The sequence below is a fragment of the Besnoitia besnoiti genome, chromosome IV, assembly GCF_002563875.1.
Source record: "Besnoitia besnoiti strain Bb-Ger1 chromosome IV, whole genome shotgun sequence".
Lineage (NCBI taxonomy): Eukaryota > Apicomplexa > Conoidasida > Eucoccidiorida > Sarcocystidae > Besnoitia > Besnoitia besnoiti.
The window spans coordinates 3,363,283-3,385,879 of record NC_042359.1 but is presented as its reverse complement, the minus strand read 5'-3'; the positions used below and the strand labels follow the sequence as shown (position 1 = coordinate 3,385,879).

The window sequence follows — 22,597 nt, the reverse complement described above, 5'->3', positions numbered from 1 at the left end:
AGGAGTCCTCAGCAGATGAAAATGAGACATGAAAGCAGACGTGCTAGGTAGCGCGTGCGAAATGTTCCATGCAGAGAGCTGCCTGCTGAAGTTACCATGTTGCGCTCCCCCAGAGGCACGGCATTCTTAGTGGTAATACAACCCGGTCCGAACCAGTTTCAAATCTGACTCTTTTTACGAAGCCGTTGTTCAACTGGCACTGGATACACGAGAAACGGCACGCGGAGACAGGCCCATCTTACCACTTCGCTCTGTAACGCCATGCAGTTCAGCTTTTCTAGTATGTTCAACAGGGTACGAAAGCCCCTGCACCCGCCATTATCATCTTGCACTAGATATGCAAACTCTCGTACATCGCAAGCGTAGGAGCTCACGAAGGGGGCTCAATATTCCCTCGCACGAACGAATAAACGAGGGGTGAACCACTACGCAGGTACGTAGGAGGTAGTACCGAACCAAGGTTGATCGATGTCCGGTCGGGGGCGACCGATGTACACAAGAGGATTTGGATACACAAGGAATTCTGCCTGAAGGTCCACAGGCTCTTCGCACTGCTTGAAAATCCATCTCGTCCAGGTTTGGGGTTGCGGCCTTTTGTCACCGGGGAGGGGTTGGTGACACTTCGGGCACTCGGGCCGTGTTTCATACAGATCGATATGGGTGCATGCCTGCAACGACCTCAGCTGCGACCATACGCTCTCTGCCTCTTCACCTCTGCAGTGAGGCTGAGGGGCGGAGTCCACTTTCGTAACGACGACTGGAGCTACGATGGGGGCGGGGGGGGGGACCACCTTGGCACCTTCCTCGGGGACCAACCAGCTGTCGAGAAAGCTGTTTACAGAGTCCACCAGGGCGTACCCGCTCTTTTGAGTCTGCCGATCTGGTACCGGCTCATACTCGAGGACGACTTGCTTGATGTCCGCCGAACTGGAATCTGCGCTTCTCTGCCGTGGTTCTGCGTAGGCACTTCCAGATGCACTCCCTCCGGATAGGCGTTCTGCTTGCTCGGGCTGTGCGCGTCCACGCAGGCAAAACTCCCTCTCTTGCTCTTCTCGCTTTCCTTCTCCTCTCTCTTCTTTTGGTTTCCTGATCTCAAGAGCCTCTTGCGGTGGCTGTTTCCCTGCGAGTTCATCTTTGGAAGAAAATTCCTCGGATTTCGGCTCCTCGCTTGACTCTAGGATATGTCCTTCATCGCTGGCATAAACGTCCGAGACCAGCCCCGGCACGCCGTCTGCCATTTGGGGCAAGGCAGTTGGTAACTCGTCTGTCATTTCCTTTTGCTTTGTTGTCGCACTATCACCGGCTTCACGCCCATGTTGGTCACTTCTATCTGCCGTTCGGAAAGTCACTGGCACCGATTGACTCGATCCAGAGTCCTCCTCCACTTCCTCCCCTTCACCCGACACCACCGGAACTCTCCTCATGAGAAAAAGGCGGTTCAGCGTCAGATGTTCTTCCTCGGATTGAAGGACAATTCTCAAGCGCCTCGCGCCGTCTCGTAAACTGACCCGCCTCGACGGCACGCTCAGCGGGGGGGCAAGCCTCTCAAATCAACACTCCGCTCGCGGCAATTTTACTACATCCACCACGGCCCCTCGAGGGCTCCGATGATATAAAGCAGAAGCAAAACGACTCAATTCTCTCAATACTAAACACTTCTTCGGAAAGCAAACGTAACTGATTGCTGCGCGTGAGGTTGTGGTCCCGCCCCCTCTGTTAACCCTCGCGTATCGTCAGTTAGCCAGCACACGGCCCAGTCTCGTGCGCTACACCAGTCAACGCACAAGGGAGCCGCCTCGCGCTCGCTGAAACGACGCATGCATGCATCCCTTTCCTCGCGTACCTTAAACAGACATCGGGAAAGCCTTTGTGTTGCCACAAAACTAGTATGTTGCGAGACCGGTCGGACAGGCTTTTCTTACTCGCACTGTTGAACGTGACTGCCGCCGAGCCGTGTGAGGCACGTACATCCGTCGCCGCACTGAGCGCCCCGCTGCCCACGTGCGACGGGTCAGTGGCAAAGTGGCACAGCTTCATTCGTTGCCCAGTGCCGGCTATCGATTCACATGCCGATTCCGCACGTGAAGTCCAGAGCCCGCACTGAGTGTTGCAGCCTCCTTGTCGTGCGAGAGAGAGCTTATTCCACTGCGGTGGGTGTACGTCTGTGTCGTCTTGGCCAACTGAGCATCCACATGCACGGAGGGTCGGACCGGTCACCGAGCGTGGAGGAGTGGCTATTAAGCAGGGATTTATAGTTAGAGCCTTTTTCGTGCTCTTCCAGCGAGCACGTTGTTTCTCGCCATGAAAAACACAGTTCTATGAAGACCTACCGAAGGAGTCTCATATGGAGCATGCGCCAGCTCACCATGGGGTGTGCACACTCGAAGAAGCAACGCAAGCAGGGAGCCAAGGTCACCAAAGTCGCGGCCGCCTTCGAAGCTGGGAAAGCGGGAGCCGCTACCTCGCAGGCAAAGAACGCTGAGGCCGAGAGAAAGAGGCGAGAGGAGCACTTGGGCAAGTTAAGAAAGAGCAAAACACACAAGGCACACAAACAGGCTGCGGAGAAAAAAGTAGCCGAGTGCTTTAAGGACAAACCTCCTACTGGAGGTACGGCTCCTCCACAGTACCGTAGAGGCTCATGACTGACTCATTTTAATGTAGCAGGCTCGTCGCCACACGGCTCACGCTAGCCGTTTCTCTTACAGCTTGTCTGTCCGCAGTCGCGGATTGCTGCGGGCTCCTGCGCCCGTGTCTAGAGGGTTCAACGTATCTTCGACTGTGTTTGAGAGGCTCTCCTTTGGGCCTCTTATCCACGGCTGAGCTCTGCGGGCAAAGACGTGACGAGGTGAAGCCACTGTTGCTATCTAGACATTTACGGTGAAAGTACCGTTCCTCCCTGATGAGGTACCCTTAACAGCCAGAAGTAGCAGAGTCCACTTCGTTGTATTCCAGAAGGCCGATGCGCTTTATCTTCCTGTCAATGCCCACATGCTCGTGGGATGAATACAGATGGGGGTATCCGCTAGCCGGTACACAGCCGTTATTTCCTCTGAGAGCTTGTTTGTGACTTCGAACCACCTTTCATTTCCAAAGCGAATGCTTGAACAGGAATCTTTCGAAACAGCTCTGCTTGAGGAATACTTCAGTTGTAGGTTGCGTTTGTGTGAGTCTAATAAACATGACTGGACGTGTTCGGATATGCTTGCTTCCTTTTAATTCCTGTGATCTCTCTAATAGTATTCGTCGCACTACTTCCCTGAACTTCCTTGAGTACGGGATCTGCACACGGGGACAGCACATTGGCCATTGCGCCAATTCCACAAACCAGCTGAAGCGGCTTTCGTTACTTCACTGACGCGCCACTCCTTGAAGAAAACTCCTTGTCTTCCGTGAAAAGGGGGGGGGGGGGGCGAAGCAGCACTAGATACTGTCTTCTTCCATTTCCCTCTTTGCGCGCTCCATTTACCTCCCTCTATTCTCACTCGGTCTTAAAGCTGCTTTGAGTCTGCAGCCACTTTCCCCTGTCCTGAACTCTTCTCTATAGAGAAGCTTCTGGCGCTTGGTGGAAGACCTGGCACATAAATCATTCGAGAGTAGGTTACCTCATTCGATTATGGACAACGCGAGAGATGCCCTCAGTCGCTTTTCGGTATGCTGCTCCCGCGGGCACCCTCTGCCATGCAAACTTCATCCTTCAACAGTTAGTACCTCCAGGCCACTATGCAGGGCACAAACACGCGCGCATCCGATCGGAAGTAACGCAGGGTAGCTTCATCGGTGCCAACGGTCACCCGCCAGTGTTTCACAGAAGCTGTTGCCCGTGAAGACGGGCTTCGAAGGTGCTCTTCGCGCGGGAGCCACCCTTTTGTAGGGAGATCGCAGGCTAGATGCAGTACCTTGGCTAGAATTAGTCGACCATGCGTTGCCTCCCGGAGCATAGTTTCTTCGATTTGACCACAACTGTGGCTCAGGGTCCGCCAGGGTCGACAAAACTTCGTTCACGTGACTGCTGCCGGCACGCATACGGCGTTGCCCGGTGGTGGAGGCGAGCAAGGAAGGGAGCTGCCACGCACAACAGTAGGCCAAACCCCAGTAGCACACGCGTGTTTCCAGAGTCTATACATGTTTTTGGTTGAACAGGTCCCCTGGCTATGCCTCGATAGCAGCCGTAAACCCGTTATTTGGCAATCGCGAAACGACGGCACGGCAGGGCCGAGCCGCGTGTCTCAAGCGCTGCGCGATGAGCGCAGCGCAGTCGTTCTGACATGGCTGAGAGAGCTGCGCAGGCCTGTTCCGGAAAAGACTCCCCTCGGGCAGTGAATTTCTTGAGTTTCGCTTCGCATTCGTGGGTTCGCCCTGCTGCAAACGTGCGTTTGAGTCCAGCCGGCAGCCAGGTGTGGCAGGGGTTGTCGGGCTCGTCTACGTACCAAACGGGCTGCTCCACCTCGCAGCAGCCGAGATAGAGGAGACGACTTTTCGGCGCCTTCGCGTTCTCCTCTCCATTGTAGGAGCTGCACAAAAGGGTAGCTCTGACCCACCTGGCGGTTCCGCTCTCTTGACTTTCTCAAAAGTACGATACTTCACACGTCTCAGTCACATCGGGTAAACGGGTGTTTACCCACTGCTGCCGCCTGACAGGAATGTAAGTCCGTGGGTACTGTGCCGCGGTATTTCAGGGATTTGGGGGATATCTGCTTCTGCCAGGGCCGCACTTGCCCTCTGCCTTTTTCTCCCTTCGTTGCACTGTAACGTCCACAAAATATGCAGCAAGGAATTCCTACGTCGGATCCAGTCCAGCGGCGAGAACTTGGGCAACTGTGTGACACTTCTGCCACCAGAAGCTCCCCGCTTCAGTGCTCAAGGTTGAAAAACAGTGGGGTGTGTCTCGTCTGATCGATGCCGGCAGATGCCGCCTGCAGGGTTCCCGCCAGTTATACGGCGGAAATCTGCCTCTTCTATGCTCTCGCAGATAGAATTCGGGGTGCACCACGCTTGGGGTGCTTCTAATTTGCACATCGGAGTGACTTGCGACAAGGTTGCCCCGGGCAGCCCAAAGACACGCGATTTCCCTGTTTGTGCCCTCTATCTGATTTTCTGCGGCGATGTGAACCGGCTTTCTCCCCCTGAGAAAAGGTGCATTGCTTTTCCACCTGTCTCAGGCCATATCTTTCAGAGGCAGACGCATCGAAGCGACCTTTGCAGCAGTTTTCATCGAGAGCGGGCGCCCGATTTTTGAGCCCGTGCTTCGGCCGGCACGGCCGCTACCATGTGTGTGTATGCCTCTGACAAGTTGCCACGCAAAAAGTGTGAACTACAGCTGCTGTAGAGTCTTGCGTGAGTTGATCTGACCTGTGGCGTGCTCATTCTTTCTCTCGGTATGCGTCGCTCTCTGCACAGGAAGCTTGGAGCCGAGGCGCGACAGATCGTATCTACAAGCGCATTCGCATTCTAGCGGTCATCAACACCTCTACGCTGTCGCTCGACTCTCTCTCCGTTTTGCAACAATGGCGGCGAAAGACAACTTCACCACCATCCCTTTGACTTCCAAGGGGTCGATCTGCATTCCCAACCCCCCGCAGCTGCCCCCGCTGTTCAATTCCCGCGTCCAGCTCGAGCTCGGCGAGTACGTCGTGCAGCAGGCGCCACAATTGAAAGAGCGCGGCGTCAGCGTCCACGAGATCTCACAGATCTTCACCTCCATCAAACTCGCCGCGAAAGTCGTCAACAAAATTATCACCAAGCAGAACTCTTTCGGTCTTGACGGTACGCCACACAGCAGGAGGCTGCGGCAGGCGCGGGAAGGGGGGGGGAGGGGGGGGAAGGGGAGAATAGCGGCGAACATCAGAGTGTATCTGCGAGGTTTTCCAGGCGGATATATCGCAGGGTTCTATCCATCCTGAGTCGAGTTACCGAGTTCATTCATTCACATTGCGTCGAGACAGCGCCTCTCCCGACAGAGGGGCTGACATACTGATCACCGGGAGAAGAGCCCTGACACCGAAAGAGCTTCGGGCAGTTTAGTGTCTGTGGAAGAACGACCGTGGCAGGAGGTGGGCGAGGGGGCACTGGCGGGGTTTTCTGTAGCTTTCTGTACGCAGCTCGACACTGCAGCTGCAGCGGCTGCCTTGTGTGTTTTCAGATGCGGCCGCGACGAACGAGGATATTTCAGACCTCGCCAACATCGCCAACAAGCGGTTCCTTGACGCCTTCACAAACCGCGAGGTTGTGGCTGGCATTGCGACGATGATGCAGGACGAGATCATTCCCATGACCAACTGCAACGAAAAGGTGCGCGGTCGCGCAGCGAGATTCCGCGGATCTCGTCTGACCCCCCGTCTGATTCTCACGCGCGAGACTTTTCTCCGAATTGCAGCATGCGAAGAGCCGCGAACCCGCCGCAAGGAAGCCATGCGGAATGCATCGGGGGCGTCCACGGGTCTGGGAACCCTCTCGGCTTTCGAGCTCATGGCGTCGGCGCCTCTGTAGTCCTCTGTCGGCGCCTCTGCAGTCCTCTGTCTTCCAGTTGCTAGCCCCGTGTTGCAAACGTGCAAGCCGGCGCAAATACGCTCGCGGGAATACGACTGAGACGGCTGCGGCGCTCGCCGTTCGACGTCCCTGGGCTGCAAGAGCCGTGCTCTGGGGTGTCGCCCGCCAGGGAATAGGCTTCACGCAGCTGTTGGCGTCCTTGTGCGCATGTGCAGAATCTGGTCGCGCTGATTCACCCTATGGATGGGACGAAGCAGGTGGATGTCAACGTCTCGTCCGGTACGATTTTCTCCGTCTACAAAAGAGTCACCCCTGTCGGCACTCCCGTCGAGCTCCGTGACTTCCTCCAGCCTGGAAAGGAACAGGTAAGACTCGCCGGCCGCGACGATGCACCAAAGATCCCTAGAGCGGAGAGGGCAGGGGTGGACTGGGGGGAGGGGGGGACGAAGGGAAGGGATAGGGAGGGAGGGCGTGGCGGTCACTTGGTTGGGGAGCGCGCAAAATCTCCTCTTCTGCGGGTTTTGTCTCGTCGACTTCTGGTCGCAGGTCTGCGCCGGCTACGTTCTGTACGGCTCGTCGACGATCATGGTGATCACTCTGGGTTCCGGCGTCCACGGCTTCACCTTGGATCCTTCTTTGGGATCTTTCTTCCTGTCTCACATGAACATCCGCATCCCCGAGGACGGCAAGATCTACGCGATCAACGGAGGCAAAATCAACAAATTCCCTTACGGCGTCCGGGCTTACATCGACTACTGCCAGTCGAAAGCTATTTCGTGCCGGTACATTGGCTCTCTCGTGGCGGGTAAGTGTCTGCGGTCGGTCTCCCCGCCCCGTTGCCCGGCTCACAGGAGAAACCTCCGCAAGTCGTTTGCGGCAGTGTTTACGCAGCACTTTAATCTTTGGTGCCCTTTGCGCGCGTCATTTGTGTCTTCAGATTTCCACAGGAACATGCTGAAGGGCGGCATTTATATTTACCCTCCGACGTTCACGGATCCCACGCCCTCCGTCTCTATGATTTTCCAGTGCTTCCCCCTCGCTTTCCTGACGGAGCAGGCCGGCGGCAAGGCCAGCGACGGCTTTACACGCATTCTCCTGATTGAGCCAGTCAGCCTGCGCGACCGTGTCGCCTTTTTCTGCGGAAGCTCTCACATGGTTGACGGAGCTGAGGCGCTGATGGCGCGGTACAAAATGCGCGACGGCGGCTGGTGCTTCCAGGCTAAGAAGCCTGCGGAAGTGGGGACCCCGAACTCCGGCAGCAAGCGGGCTGCGTGAGGAGTGATTCCTTAAGGAAGCGGCTTTGAGTGGAACGGTTTCAAAAGAGTTATGACTCCTCCTCCATGTGCGGCCGCTCCTGTACAGGAAGGTTGTTGGTCACGAGCCCGAGTTGGCGCAAACATGAGGCCTTGAAGTCAGGTTTTTCAGTGTGCGTCGTCTCCGTTTAGTGGGAGACGCAGGGGTGAGCCGTTTCTACCCGGCAAGTCGGTCGTGTGGCTTACCGCCGACTGGCTTCGCAGCGAAGACGTGGAGAGATGCTTGGCTTTGCAGCCCTCCTCCAAGTTGTTTGCATCAACACCAAGTTGTGCGTGCTCAAATTGTGCGTCTATCGCTTTCTGATGACAGTGTGGAAGAGAAGGCCTACACGCGCGGAAGATCCGCGGTGCGTGTTCAGTATGGGCCCGCTTGTCGCGTCGGCTCTGCTTGAAACGGTCGCCAGATGGAGAGCCCATTCTGTAGAGCGGCTGTGCAGCGGAGCTTACATGTGTCGATCACCTGTCCGTGGCTACGCGACAACAGACTGGAAGACTCATCTTCATTTTTCTCATTTTGACAACGGAAGGCTAGGGCCTTCTCAAGAAGGCGTGGAGATCGCCCTCCAGCTTGCATCACGAATTCCTACGTAACCTATTCCTGTGAACATCTCCCCTGGCAAACATATCAGATGGACACCGGATGCAAACAGTAGTCAGAATTCCTGACGATGTCACTCCAAGCTAGAAGAATGGTTTGTCCCCCTGACTACGCGCCATCGGTAGTCTGTGAGAGTGGTCCAAATGGCATGCTCACTTTCTGAAAATCATTCAGCTGTACGGAGGCAGAAGGCGTCAAGATTCTCAACGGGTACCTGGCTACGCATGCCGTAGTAGCTTTGCCGTTTGATTTCAAAGCATGACGCAGAGATGGTGCCCGCCAGATGACCAGACAAAAAGAACGTCGTGTCGCTACCACGAGAGGCCACTGCGGAGCTACCCTTATCAGTCTGCCGGATACTGGACGGCTTTGTTGATATGCAGTCCCTCGCGAGCGGATTTGCTCCTCTACGCTCTCCTGTGGTAGCTGAGCCTTCACCATTGAGAACCACGAGGCCCTCCCGCAATACGTGCGACATAGATTTTCCGGTCAGGGTTCCGGTGGTAACTACTTCGGTGTTTCGTCCGAATAGATGAAGGCGCATGATTTTGGCTTGAGCGTCTGATATCCCAGTAACTGTCGTACTTCACCCTAAAGGACGACGCACCAGCGCTTGTAGCACTTCGGAGAGCACATGTGCACACGCATATTCGACGCGAAATAGGCGCAGAGGCCTTGCTGCAGCGGCGTTATTCGAGACTGTAGCCTGGTCGTAGCGTATCTACCGCAGGCACGAAAAGGCAGCAATGCTCGGGGATGCCGGCATCAGACACTTGGAAGACGCAATGTAGCCCTCATGCTCCAGCCTGTGCTGATTGATTCCGCGTGAGATCCTGCCAAAAATAGGGGTGGTTAGCGTGCATCAGTAGTTTACCATGTATGAAAGTTTCACCGAAAGCCTGTAGCCTGGTCGTAGCGTATCTACCGCAGGCACGAAAAGGCAGCAATGCTCGGGGATGCCGGCATCAGACACTTGGAAGACGCAATGTAGCCCTCATGCTCCAGCCTGTGCTGATTGATTCCGCGTGAGATCCTGCCAAAAATAGGGGTGGTTAGCGTGCATCAGTAGTTTCCCATGTATGAAAGTTTCACCGAAAGCCTCCCGAGGCTTTACGGAGACCGGTCGAGGTCCATCGATCGACCACATTCAGAAGACTTTGGCGGGACTTGCCTGCTGCCGTCCGTACGTCTGGTGTCGGTGTTCAGAGGGCCGAGTGGCTACCACCGCTTCGACGCCGTTGCGACCAACAACAGTTCAGAATTCTGCAAAGGCATTGCACACTTGGGCCGGAGACGAGCGTTCCCTACTTTTTCCATGTTGGAGTCGAGAAAAGGAAGGGCGCTGCGCAAGTTCCAGACTCAATTCAAGTGACGAACTCGGATGGGTCCAGGGGCCCCTCCCTATAGCACCGGGCCCTGCAGCTGCGGTCGGCCCCTCGCGTGATGCTTTGAGAGCTCTCTCACAAGAGTGTTGCGTCCCTTGTGGCATTTGCTTGTGCACTTGGCGGAAGTGACGTCCCGCAGGTTGAACAATGGCAGCATGCTTTGCGACTTTTACAAAGGAAAGACTGGCCGCCACACTGCTGAAAGCGAGAACCCGAACCCGTTGCCCTGTCGCTCAATCGTCCCGTCTCAAACCCTGCCGAGTCGCCCACAGGGACGAAGGGTTGCTGTCTGACATCGGAGCTAGCTGAGCGAGACTGACCGGCCTAAGTGAACAGACGAGCGCGTCCAAACGTCGATTCACTCTTCCGCCAGCGAATCGGCTCCCGGAAAGCAAAGGATACGGACGCTTGAAAAGCTTCCATAATCGTGTGGTGTCCGTGTGGTTCATGCCCAGCAGAAATTTGATCGCGGCGTCAAGAAGCGTCGTCCGCCCGCGCGAGGCTGTTGCGTATTTATAAACAAGCATTTGAAGTCCAAATGCACAAGCTCGTTCCTCTTTCTGACCCACGTGTGTCTTGGAAATGACAGCCATGTTTGCCTGTCTCGAATGAGCAAAGGAGCGCGAAATATCTAGCCCAGGCTGGAAGTGAAGCTTCGCTTCTGCGGGCGACGGATTGCTGGCGGTAACACTCGAGGGTGCGCGGTGGCGCTGCTCTGCTCTGCCTAGACGTCATCGGTACTGGGCGCAGTGCTGCGCCTGACGCATGTCTTCCAGCTTCGCGGAGGCTCGGAATAAAAGAAGATCGTGTCGAACGTTGATTCCGTGTAAACACACCCACCAAGCGCTGCCCGTGCTCAATACAACTGTAGTGTGTCAGCTGCCGGAATTGTCTATCAACGAGCCCGAGAAGGGAAACATGTACACGGCGACGTGTGCAGGAATTTACTTACTCCTCCAGTACTCCTGCTTCTGAAGCACATGGCGCAGTGTGCGGTTGTCTTCCGGCCCCTACCGCGCCTCAAGTGGCGTCTTTGGGCCCCATTCATTGCCTCTCTCTCATGCCAGTTCGTACTCTTCATTGTACACGCCGCTGTGCAAGACGCTATCGCAGCAGCAGTCGGCTTTTTCTCGTTCGCCCTGGGTCTTTCATGCCTCATTCGGCGTCGCCTGGCCATTCTCGTTGTGAATACTGCGGCACAGGTCCTCCTGTTTTTAGTGCTTGTCGTCTGCACGGTGGCAGGGGCTGTGGCTACGAAAGTATGGCACGAAGACTGGGGTCACGTGGCTTTGTTCGCCGTCCAATTTATTACTTTCGCGTGTAGCATTGCAATCTCCGCCACCCTGACTTACTTCACCAGACGCGACGCTCGTACTCTCCCTGTCGCAGCGTCGGCGCGGAAGTCGTCGCTGGAGCTGCGTGAGCACGACATCCTTCGTACTTCGTCTCGTCACAGCCTTGCGTCGAACAGCGGCGAGAGAGGATTTCTCTCGAGCCTGCGAGGCCTCCTCTCCTCTACGAAATCTTCTATTTGTGGCAGCCAGCACTTTTCCGAGGGGTGTGGGCGATCAGATTCGTGTATCAGCACGTCGCGGACTACAGCCAGCACTCGAAGCACTGTTTCAGCAGGCGGAGACTGCGTCTACGAGAAGAGCCGATGCGATGGCTGCAGCCCCCCAGCAGTCGCGGAGCGACGGGGCAAATGGCCTTCAGCCCAGGGCTCCGAAGTAGACGCAGACGGTTTGTACCATGGGGTTTTCGGCGACTTCGCCGGAACCCCTAGCCTGCCTGTGTCATGCCAAACGCCGTCTTCCACCGAATCCCACCCTGACGCCACTTGCATGCAAGCTTGCGCCCTCTCGTCCTTGGCGCCATGTCTAAGCGCGTCCGCGCTATCGGGAGCGGACCTGCCATCGTCAGACGCGCAAGGCGACGATGGCCGTGACCTCCACCGCGCGTCGGGCGAGAGTATCGTAGTCTTCAGCGCAACCGACGACAAAGGTAATCTCGTGGTCCGCACCACGAGCGTCTCACCGGTTTCGTCACCAAAACACTCCTCGGGCGAATCCGCCTTTCTGGAGCACCTGCCGTCTTCTGCTGCCGAAGCTTGGACAGACGCTGAGGGCGCCGCGCCTTCTCAAGCCGCAAGCGCTCCGGCACACGGCTCGACGCGGTTCCGCGTCGGTCCCTACCTGTGCGAGGACTACACAAGCCGAGGCTGTGGCGACGGCGAGCTGCCTGCGACGTTTGCAGTGGAGTTGGCTGAAGCTGAGTCCTGCGCGACAAACGACCGCCGCCTCCGACGGCCAGACCCATCCGCAGACCAAGGGGACCCTCCGCCGGCTGCCATGCAAGACGCGTTTTCTCCACTCAAATGCGCGTGGAAAACCCTCAAACTGAGGTCCCAGAAATCCATGGAACACGCTCTCACTTTTCTCGGACGCGGCGCCAAAACACCTGCGACTCAAGTCTGCAGCTGCGCCCACGTTTCCTCGTCTGCAAGCAACCGTCGCAATGAACCAGCCGGAGCCCGAGAAGAGTATCCCGTATGCGAACGTGTCACCTGCAGCGCTCCACAGGAGCAGGAACCACCCAGCCGTGGACGAGCGGTGGGAGCAACCGGCACTGCGCTGAGACCGGGAGGCATCCTGGCCAAAGCTCGGGCGCACCGCACGACGATTCAGGCCTCTTCAGACTCCTCCGCGACTGCTGCGGAAAGCCCTTCAGCCAAGTGTGAAGCCAACAAACCTTGTCGCACTAGAACAGAGCAGAGCACGGGAGATTTTTCCAGTGAGTGGGTGAGGGACGTGGCGCTTCGCAGCGGCATATGTGTTCCCGAACGGCTTCCAGCGCAGCTGGCTCAGGGTGAATTGGCCATGCATACGTTGACTTCGACGTCTTCTTCTGAAGACGACGAAGACCTCGACGCTGCGCCGGCGGAGGATGACGATGCGCTAGGGAGACACGGACGTGCATATGCTGCGTCGGGTTGCAGCAGCAAACACGCACCGTGCATTGTTGGGAGGTGCTACGGTGAAGACCGGAAACGCGCTCTGCGCTGTGGACCAGTGCGAAACTCAGCAGTTGTCGAGCGTCGCAGAAGCTTCTCGACGTGCCGCCTGAGTGGCTTTCAAGAGAGGCCAGCGCAAGTGAGAAAGACAATTTCAAGCACCGCAGAGGTGCGACCAGCTGCAGCTGCGGCAGCAGCTGAGAAGGAACGCTTCAACGAACCGCAAATGTTCATGCGGTACTACTATGCTATGTCTGCAAGCAATGGGATCTTCCCCGAGCTGCGACCTGACGAAGAGGTGGACCAGGATGTTGGAACTGACCAATATCCTGTTGTCAAAACTTCGGCCTGACGCCAGCGGAGAGGACTTCCCACTCTGGCCACGAGCAGCTGAAACGCCTATGCCTTCATTTTTGTCGCTAGCAAAGACTCAACGCTCGTGCCATGGAGGCGCGTGCATCCGCTTGCTTCTCGCCAAGGCTGGTGGTACCAGCGGAGATCTGTGGGTCGTACAGCATGCAGGTAGAGGATACAAAATTATTAGATGCCTTCCCTCGGATTCGGCGGGACTAAGCACGCTCAGAATTCACGGGGAGCCTTTCGGTGGCGCGTGGTCGTCGTGACCCACCACTGTAGAATTCTATCCTGCCTTTTTCCAACGGAGTGGAGGTTTAATTTTTTTTCACCGGTGTCTTGTACACCGGAGTTCTGCTGGGAGGCTTTTCAACGAGTAGAATGGCGACCGAGCAAACTGAAGGCGAGCATTGCCTCGTGCTTGCGGCCAACAAGTGGAGCACTACGGTGAGGATGAAGGCTTCATGGCATTACCGTCGTAGGAGACGATATCTCTCTGTCACGAGTCAGGGTGTTGGCTGCGCACGCTCGTGACCGCGCGGCCACGGCCACCCCAGAGAGTGCTGCTTCAGTCAATCTAGGACCAGGGGTCTCAATAGCACTGTGCTCCATTGCTGCTGCGACTTCATTTCACCGACAGGTGCGCACATAAAAGCAGGAAGGAAGTTCGTGACGGAGAGGCGTCATGTCTGGAGTGCGTTATATCATTTCAAGATGATGGCGTGGGGTCGATGAGGAAGCTGAAGTTTTCAAGGATTCGAGCTCTACGCAGAGAGGGAGCCGCATTGCTTCTGACAGCAACATGCGCGCGAGATGCATTTGTTTTGAGGTGAACAGGGGGATCGTCACGCGGTACTCTGTGCATCGCTGACTTTTTTAAAGTTGTTCTAGTGATGCCGCATTTGCCTGTACCCGACAGTCCTTTGAGGGCCACATGCCGGCAGGGATAAGTTTAGTCATGGTCGGGGTGCGCATCATAGTGTTGCCACTGCCAGACATAGTTGTGAAGACGTGAATTTATGTATGAGATATGTTTGCAATGCCCGCCGCCTGCTATGCTCGCCTCTCATCTCCAGGCGCAAAACACGGCGTACGCAGCCGCGCGGACCGTAGGTTATTTGGGGATGTGGGAGATGCGTGTCTCCCATGGTACATCAACTGAAACTTTATTGCATTATTGATGAGAACTTTGTCAGTTAATGAGGTTGAAGTAGAACTCAATCTCACCTCTTTCGAGGATATACCGCTTGCCAGGAGGCCAAGGCAGCCCTAGTTAGTACTAAAAATCCTTACCTGTTCAGCCAGTAACGGCCGGAAATGGCATGCATACTCTTAACCGATGTGCGCAACTACAGGACCTTAACGATGCCGGCACCTTTGAGAATCATACACTCCCAGAGTCTTTGTGCAGTAGCGACTATAAAAGCGATTTTGTCATCATTCCTCGAGCTTGCTGAGGGACACACAACACTCGATACTAGTCTCGCTTCCTGGTTCACCTTCCATTTTACTCAAAAAGGCTTGCATGTGTATGAGCGACTCCGGCGACACAAGAGAATGGCGTTGAGGGTTTTGTGCGGAGATGCTGCGGTTCGCCGCAAGGCCGGCTTGACCTGCCTGCCTTATCGAAGCTCTGGCATAGTTGAGAGGAGCAGATCAGTCAGTCGTGGAGAATCCGCAAGTCGTCAGAATAAAGCCGTGAACCAGAGTCATATAGAGCGTGCGTTTACTTTCCCCTTCCTGTGGCTCAACGAGAGGCAGACCTCTACATGCTTTGCCAAGCAAGAGTTGGAAATCTGCCTCACAAAGCAAAGTTCAGACGTGCAGAGGGCTACTCTGTACTAGAGCCCATCAGCTAAGAATAGAAATCGAAATCCCTGAAGAATGATAACAGCTGTTTGTCAGGGTCAAAACATGCATATTCAGTAGACTATATATCGACAATGCGGTTGTTTGTTTTGTCCGCCGGAGCCCCTGTTCTGTCTAGAGACCGTAGTGAATTATTGGAACGAGACTGTTCGACACATCCCACCACAGCTCTGGCCTGAACCGAAAAAAATAGCGGTCCGCCATCTTGGCACTTCGGCGGCTCTGGTAACAGAAGCTTAGAACAGTTTGCTAGACACGAAATCGTTTATGTCCCACCAGCACAACTGCAGCCACGTGCCCGCCTCAGCATGCCGACTATGCTGTGCGGGGCAACTCATTTCTTCGTGCGTTCGCACACTTAATTGCCTGCATGCACAGAATAGTGGGCCAAAGCCGCGCCGCGAAAGGGGCTGATATTCCGCCACGAACACTCAGCCACCACATATATAGACCAATCAGTCCCTTGGTTTAGATTCAAAACTCGCTCTCCTAGTCGGAAACCCATCCTGCCTGGCCCCTCGCCCCTATCCGTGCCTCCTACAGGGGAGCAAAACAGTGTTTCCAGCTCTTGCATCTCTGCCGCCGACACACTGATGGACTGATTCAGCAGGCAGTTTACGGTGGCTTCAGAATCACCGGGTTCGTCAAGGTAACTTACCATCCGGGGTTCCAGATATTCTTTTGCACGCTTTCTTCTTTGATTGGGAGCTTTTGTCGGGGGCGCCGAGAGCGACGCCTAGGGGTTTGGGTTGGTCGTTTCGAAACAAGGAAGAACATCTAAGGGATTGAATAGAATACTGCTTGCCGCTCCTCTCGGTCACTTCTGTGTATTCGAGCTGGGTAAATCACATCCGTTTTTTCCTGGAGGTATTGCATCGCCAAAGCAACGCTCGCTGTATAGATCGTGCGTTCACTTCTTGGTGGTGCCCGAATGGGTGACGCAGGAAAGCTCGAGTCCTGCACCCGAACTAGACGCAAATCAGCCCATGTGCGTAAAGGGCACACTGCAGTTGCACGTTCCGCTTAGTGTTCGAATTTGAATCTTGGCTTTACTCCACTGGCCGGTATGCGTGGCTTCGGTTGCTGGCTCGGCTCACAGTCGCGCGTAAATAACGAGCTCCGTCCAGAACCCCCTTCTCCCTGTAGCGATCGCGGGACCACATCTGAGATGTTACGAGTGGATTATGGCCGCCGACAACTCGGACGTTCCCGAGGCTTTCGAGGATGCGGCCGGTGACTCGACCCGTCAAGTCCCTGGTTCGCTGCCCTATGAGAGGCAGCGGCCCCCTGCGCCTGCAGACGTGAAACAGAACCCCGCTCTTTCATCTCTACGAATGCCCGATACTCTCATCAGAGAGGATATGCAAGAGAACCCGCGAACCGCAACCAGCGCGTGGGTCTCGAGAGCGCTGTCTGAAAGCACTGTGCAGAAGGGCGGTAGCGGGGGCTGGGGAGCGACACCATGGCTTCAGAAGTGCCGTGATGGAAACGTGGTCGTGCCAGCTGAGCCGCGGAGAAGGGCGAAGGAGCTACTTCAGGCAAAAAAAGCTAGAAAGATCAAACACTTCTCAAAAATTACGTTTACAAATCCTGACCCGTCGTATTACAACCTTCTTCCAGTCCAGCCTGCCGTTGGATGGTGGAAGAGCGTCCTGACGCGTCCGAAACACTCACTTGCCTTCCTTCGCCGAATGGCCAGCAATCTCCACGTTGCTATTCCTGACACAGTCTTCTGCTCCAGTACAGACTGTTTTTACATTTCCAGTCTCCCACAGAGGTTAGAAGGCACGACAGATGAGGGCGGCCGCAAGCCCGGCCTTCCGAACGGGGAGCATGGCGCCACCGGGTGGATCATATGCAGTGACTTCTCAGCAGCGAAGCTCCTGGAAAACAAATTAGCCTCTCGGCTGCAAACAGAGGGACAAGAGTCACCTGCATGGGAGGCAAGCAGCCATAATGTAGTCTCTTCGCAGCGCTGCTCCTTCTCTGGCTCGCTGAGCGACCAAAGCAGCGGAACTGCAACTCGGGAGCGGGAGCGAGCGTCGTTCGCTGGTTCACGCATACAGCAGCCACCGGCAGGGGCGCTTCCGCAGGCCAAACGTGACAGCCCGCCCCTGTATCCCGCAGCTGTGATGAAGCAAATGCACTACATCCGGAGAGACTGCAACATCACAAAGGCTCTCGACCTGGCAACATTCGGCTCGATGTCTTCCGATAGTTCCTTAGAGCGCGTCTATCAGGTCAGCTGAGCCCTGGGAAGTTCGCTCGCGGATAGTATAGTATTCCGCATTGAGGTGCACACTTGCACTGCATTCACCTTCGTATAGCGAGGGGGCGTTTTCACCGCGGCTCACGTAGTAAAGCGAACACGTCGCCCGGGGCTGCCGAACGAAGTGAGCACGCGCGACGATGCAGTCAATGAAGGCGACAGCGGCTCGTCTGTTTCCCACACACGGTGATAGTGCCACACCACCCAACTACCGGCCTTTCAGCATGAGGCATGCGCACGCCTCATGCGTTGAAAAACGCCGGTCTGACGCGACCGGCGAGGCGGCGCTGCACGTGCTGCTCGGGGCGGGTTGGAAGGAGGGGGAGCGGGGGGTTTCGCACTCGCAGGCCCGCGGCCTTCAGGGGTTTGCTTCCCCGTGTGAAATGGCGTCAGCAGCAAGTGCTGTTTCGCGCTCGCTCAGGAATTTGTCAGGGGCAAACCGCGCAGTCGGTGTCAGTTGACGCGGGTATGCTGGAGCGCCCTCCGAGCGCCGTCAGGGTTCACGCTGGTCAACCGGTTGACGCCTCAGCGTGCGCGACACCTTGGCGGCGACCTGACTTCGCAATTCTGCGTCAGCGGCGACAACCCACCGCTGAACGGGGTGTCGAAGACGGCGGAGGAAGAGCACCGACGGAATGCAGACCCGGCAGAGAAGAGTTTCGACGTCTTCCCAGTCGCTGGAGCGACACTCAGCGCGGCTGCGCAGGTGGCCAAAACGATCTTCCACTTCACTCAGAACGTGTTCAGACTTTGGCTGGAAACGATTGTCGTCGACTTGGTGAAAGGCCCGCCGCACAGGACGTGGTATTTCCTCCAAGTGAGTCTGCCAACAACCTCGCACGAATTGGCTGCGGCGAGACGTGCAACTACTGGCGGACTGCTGAAGAGGGACTACAGAAGATGTTGTATCACGCTTTTTTAAAGATGTAAGGGCCGCTCCACAGCGACATCTTCGAAACGAAAGGCCCCGAAATACGCTCGCAAAAAGACCATGAGATTCAAGAATGCCAGTTCGAGGTTTACTGCAGCAGATACTCCAACTCTATAAATATTTGGAAACAATACGAGCCTCCTTGCAAACACACGGTTTTCATTTATACGTATTTTTTCCTATAGGCACATATATTATTAAAATAGCAATTTGTTGAATAAATTGTATCCATAAACTCTTTCCAAAAGCTACTGAATGAGAAAAGGTACCGAGCCCATTATATCCTTATACTCGACCAGTACTCGCTGCGTAACGTAGCACACCACTCGAGGCGGGTGTGCGCGGAAGACAAAGACTAGAAAATGGTTTTCTCACGTACCGCTGATTTCGCCCTCATTCGCGCGCCAGCTCAGCATGCCTGAAGCATGCGCTCGTCCATGAAGGCGAAGCAACACTTCTCCTCTTTTCTGAGAGCTTGGAAGGCATTGTGGAGGATGTGTGCTGCGATTAAGTGCCAGTACGGCGAAGAATTCCCTGCCTGACTGTGTGTCTTCGGGCCGCGCCCTTTCACCTAGGTGAAGTCGTTTACAATTCGGCAGGCGGCTCCAACCGCGCCGATCTCTCTCCCTTCTGCGACTGAAGCAGACGACGAGTGCGACGACGAACCAGGGGGCCGCCGCAAGCAGAAGGCCTGCGACGACATCCGTCGTTCAGCGATTCCATCCCTGTGTTACATGTGCGGGTTGACGCATCGCAAGAAAGACCTTACCAAGACTGTGAATCTGCGCATGATGCTGGAGACTCAGCATCACATGAGGAAGCGCGGACTGGATATTTTCTTCTTCCCTGTTTCCGGGCGGCTGCAACTGTCAAGTAACCGTCCCATATGCTCGCTGTGTTACTCGCTCTACCTAGCTGAGCGCGAACTCATCCAGGTCGAGCTCGACTTGGCGCAGGCTCTCCGCCAGCCGATGCCCCACAGAGACCCCGCTTTCTTCAGCTTCACTGGCGTGCTGGATGCCATCCAAGTAAGCTCACCAGGCTGTCCTTCCTCGGCGAAAAACACGTCTCAGTGAACAGCCTCCTTCGCGGCCTTGCAGAGAGACAGGCGACGCCGCGCGTTGGCGGGATGCGTGGTGCAGAGGAGGAGCTCTCGATTGCGTTGGAAGGAGGCTGTTAAGGCGGCTGCTCCTGGAATCGCAGAGACACCCACACACGATCCTGAGCTCCGAGCAGGAGCTTGGCCGACAGAGGAATGGAAGCCGAACAGCCCTTGGATGCAGGGAAGGAGTGGCAACTATATATATATGTATATATGCGTGTACGTATATATATATGTATGTATATGTATATATATGTATACATGTGTAAGTTTCAACTCTATAGATGTGTATATATGCGTGTACGTATGTATATATATGTATGTATATGTATATGTAAATGTATATGTATGTGTATGTATATATGTGTATATATAGATGTATATTTGTGTGTGAATTTTCTGGCTTGTGGGGCTGCTGGGTGCAGAGCAGCTCGCAAGCCAACGACCCGTACCTAATCGACCTGATGCGGTCTTTCAACAACGCGCCTCCCCGCCAGTTAGCGCCGCTCCCGGAGGACGAAGAGGGAGGCGACGCCGCGCGCGCCAACCTCGACCTGCAGCAGGACTGCGGGAAGGAGAGAGATGCCTTCGTCGCCTTCGTCAGCGCCAACACCGAGAGGCCCGGCGGCGAGGCTGAGCCCCCTGGGGCCCGCGGCCTACCAAGCAAGAGCATCACGCCCTGCGCGGACCCCGCGCCCGCCCCAAGACCTGACGCAGGACCTGCAGCTGTCGCAGCCCGTCCTCGACCGACTGCAGCGAGTGGCGCGGTCTCGGAGCTCCCCGATGCCAAACAGCCTTGCGTGCCGCGCCCGCGCGACCCCGCCACCCTCCCGGGGCTTTTCGCGCACGCAGGGGGGGCACCGCCTGCTGCGGGCGGAGCGGCGTCGTCTCAGAAGGCTCCCAGGCGGGACACGCCACCAGGATGCCGGCGGACTGCGCGTCAGCGACGGTTCACGGGCGGCTCTGGGGCGGTGGCGCCGCCCAAGCAGACGCTCCGAGGAGGCGAGGCAGTTAGTAGCTGTTGGAAGGCGAAGGGGGAGGATGACCGCGGGCTGCAGCTGCCGCCGAAGTTGTATCAGTGGCGCATGATGCTCTTCGTGCATTCCCTCCAAGACTTGCCCAGCCATCTGCTGCCTTTCGAGCAGGAAGACGCCTCTTCCGGCGATGCTGGGCCCGCCCCAGAAGGCTCGACCGGCTTCAGAGGCCCCACAGCCTCGCAGCTGGCCATTGAACTCGAACTCTTTGGATCCACGACGACGCTGCCGTTGACCACTCCCGACAGGAAGCCCGACTTCGCCCCGGGGGACGAGCCCCGACGCCGAGGGGGGGGCTACCCTCCGGCCTCTGCGGAATGGGCGAACGAACGCTCACCAGGCACCGGCGCCGACGGCGCTGGAGGCCGCGCGCAGCCTGGCGCATCCCTTCAGTACATCCCCGTCAAGCGCTTCCTCGTGATTTATCTCTTCTCTGTCTCTCCCCGGCTGCACAAAATCTTTCAGCAGGAAACGATTCGCTTTCGTCTGCTCTCGAGCGCTTCAGCGCGGCCTTGGACGCCCGCGCACTCCGCCAGTCTCGGTTCGTCCTCCTCTCTCTCCGCCGGCCGCCTGCATCACAGCAGGCTGATGCCCGCGGTCATCTCCGCCTGCCTCACGTGTTCACGCGCCTGCTGCGGCGAGGCGGCGGCAGATGGAACGCCGAGCTCGCGCGGCGCCGTCGACTTTAGGCCTGCCTCGCGTCTGACGGCCGCGGAAATCATCGGGCGTCGCCCGTACTCTGCGGCAACGACGAAGCGCGCTGGTCGCCTCTGCCAGACGTGCGGATGCGACGGGGCCTGCGGGGGTCGGGCCGACCCCCCAGCCGACACACCCGCCGAGACCTGCCGTCCTCGCTCTCGTCCGCAGACGGCCGCCTCCGCGCCGGTCGGCAGGCATGAGAAGTGCGGCTTGGCGGCGCTCAGAGGCAGGCCATCCGCAGGGTCGCCTGCGCCGGCGGAGCCCGCTGCAGGCCTCCTTCGGGAAGTCGCCACAGGCAGCTGCAGCCTGGCGCGCCTGGCGGGCGTCAAGCACTCGAAGCAGCAGACCTACGTGCTGCTGTTTGCTAAACCCCGCGGCCGGGGGCAAGCGCGCCTGCGCCTTGCGCTCGGCCTGCACCAAGACATGCAGGTGCCTTCGCAGTACGTGTGCGCCCGCGCGTACGCAGACGCCCTCTTGCCTGCGCGTCCCTACAGCAGCCCCTGCCCGCTGCCGGCGGAGTGGCTCGACTGCCTCGCCGGCAGTGCGGTTGGGGAGGACGGGGCGCCCGGCGGCGCGCGGGCGCCCGCTGCCCACGAGCCGCCGGAGAAAGAGGGTCGCGCAGAACTGGCGCTCCGCCCAGACATGCAAAGCCAGCCAAACAGCGCTGTCTTCCACCCCGTGCGGCGCAGAGGGGGGGGGGTGGCGGGCGGGGGGGGACTGCGCGACCGCTAGCGGCCTTCGTGCCTACGAAGGCGCTCTGCTCGTTAGCGGAGCGCGAGCGCAGAGGCTCCGGCAGACCCGTGAGTGCAGAGGCGAGTATTTCGGCAGCCAAGAGGCCGCTCTTTGGGCTGCGGTTCAGCACGTCGTCGCGCGCGTCGCTGCGCTCCACCATCGACTGGGCTCCGCGGCCGAAAGCTGCCGCCGAGCTGGCGGCGGGAAAACGCCCCCCCCAGGCGCTGCGGACGACCTCGCCTATGATGGTGTTTGACTTTGCTGACTAAGTCTCGCGCGACACACTCTCTGGGCTCACTCAGACACTGTCTCTGCATAACTTGGCTAAGGGAACTCCACAGGGCTGCTGCACACGCGCACCCGCTTCGCGCGACATACCTGACATGCGACCGAGGCTTGGAGCCGCGGTCTTGCGCGCGCAGAGTTGAGCACACATTGCCAGAGAACTCAGCACACAGCTGCTGCCTAGTTACGCTACGATTCCCGCTCTCTCAGCGACTTTAGCACTGTCCCGCAGAATGTCATCCCGTGGAGCCCCTTCCTGCCCCCCACGCGTGCGAGTATGTCGCATCGACAAGCCCGACGGGTGCGGCAGCTTCGCCTTCGCACCTAGGCAGCCTGGTGTGGAATTGATTCAGTGCCGTGGATATCGCACTGCGCAGCCAAACGAGCCATGCTTGGCGGATTCAGTCTGACTATGCTCGCTTGCATCTCTCTGGCTTCTACGCTCCTGCGCACACTCGTGCCGAGCTCTAGGTGCGGGAGGCAAGACAAGACTCGCGAATCAGTGAACCTGCGGCAGTCGACAGACTTAG

At 57.2% G+C, this 22,597-nt stretch overlaps 5 protein-coding genes across 5 annotated transcripts; 4 read left to right on the top strand and 1 right to left on the bottom strand.

Annotated features, from left to right (window-relative positions):
• Window positions 1-425: 425 nt before the first annotated feature.
• BESB_055960 (uncharacterized protein) lies at window positions 426-1,424 on the bottom strand (the record flags this gene model as incomplete). Its single annotated transcript, XM_029364031.1, has 1 exon — window positions 426-1,424. The coding sequence occupies one exon, from the start codon at window positions 1,422-1,424 to the stop codon at window positions 426-428; it is 999 nt and encodes a 332-aa protein (XP_029219954.1).
• A 942-nt stretch (window positions 1,425-2,366) lies between these two features.
• Window positions 2,367-2,642, top strand: BESB_055950 (uncharacterized protein; the record flags this gene model as incomplete). The annotated part of the gene is made up of 1 exon (XM_029364030.1): window positions 2,367-2,642. One exon carries the CDS (start codon window positions 2,367-2,369, stop codon window positions 2,640-2,642), a length of 276 nt encoding a protein of 91 aa, XP_029219953.1.
• Window positions 2,643-5,504: 2,862 nt separating this feature from the next.
• On the top strand, window positions 5,505-7,761 carry BESB_055940 (fructose-bisphospatase I; the record flags this gene model as incomplete). The annotated part of the gene is made up of 5 exons (XM_029364029.1): window positions 5,505-5,763; window positions 6,140-6,288; window positions 6,702-6,851; window positions 7,033-7,291; window positions 7,424-7,761. The coding sequence occupies 5 exons, from the start codon at window positions 5,505-5,507 to the stop codon at window positions 7,759-7,761; spliced, it is 1,155 nt and encodes a 384-aa protein (XP_029219952.1).
• Window positions 7,762-10,762: 3,001 nt separating this feature from the next.
• BESB_055930 (uncharacterized protein) lies at window positions 10,763-13,144 on the top strand (the record flags this gene model as incomplete). The annotated part of the gene is made up of 1 exon (XM_029364028.1): window positions 10,763-13,144. The coding sequence occupies one exon, from the start codon at window positions 10,763-10,765 to the stop codon at window positions 13,142-13,144; it is 2,382 nt and encodes a 793-aa protein (XP_029219951.1).
• A 3,055-nt stretch (window positions 13,145-16,199) lies between these two features.
• BESB_055920 (uncharacterized protein) lies at window positions 16,200-21,782 on the top strand (the record flags this gene model as incomplete). The annotated part of the gene is made up of 4 exons (XM_029364027.1): window positions 16,200-17,255; window positions 17,706-18,101; window positions 18,791-19,243; window positions 19,743-21,782. 4 exons carry the CDS (start codon window positions 16,200-16,202, stop codon window positions 21,780-21,782), a joined length of 3,945 nt encoding a protein of 1,314 aa, XP_029219950.1.
• Between the last annotated feature and the right edge of the window lie 815 nt (window positions 21,783-22,597).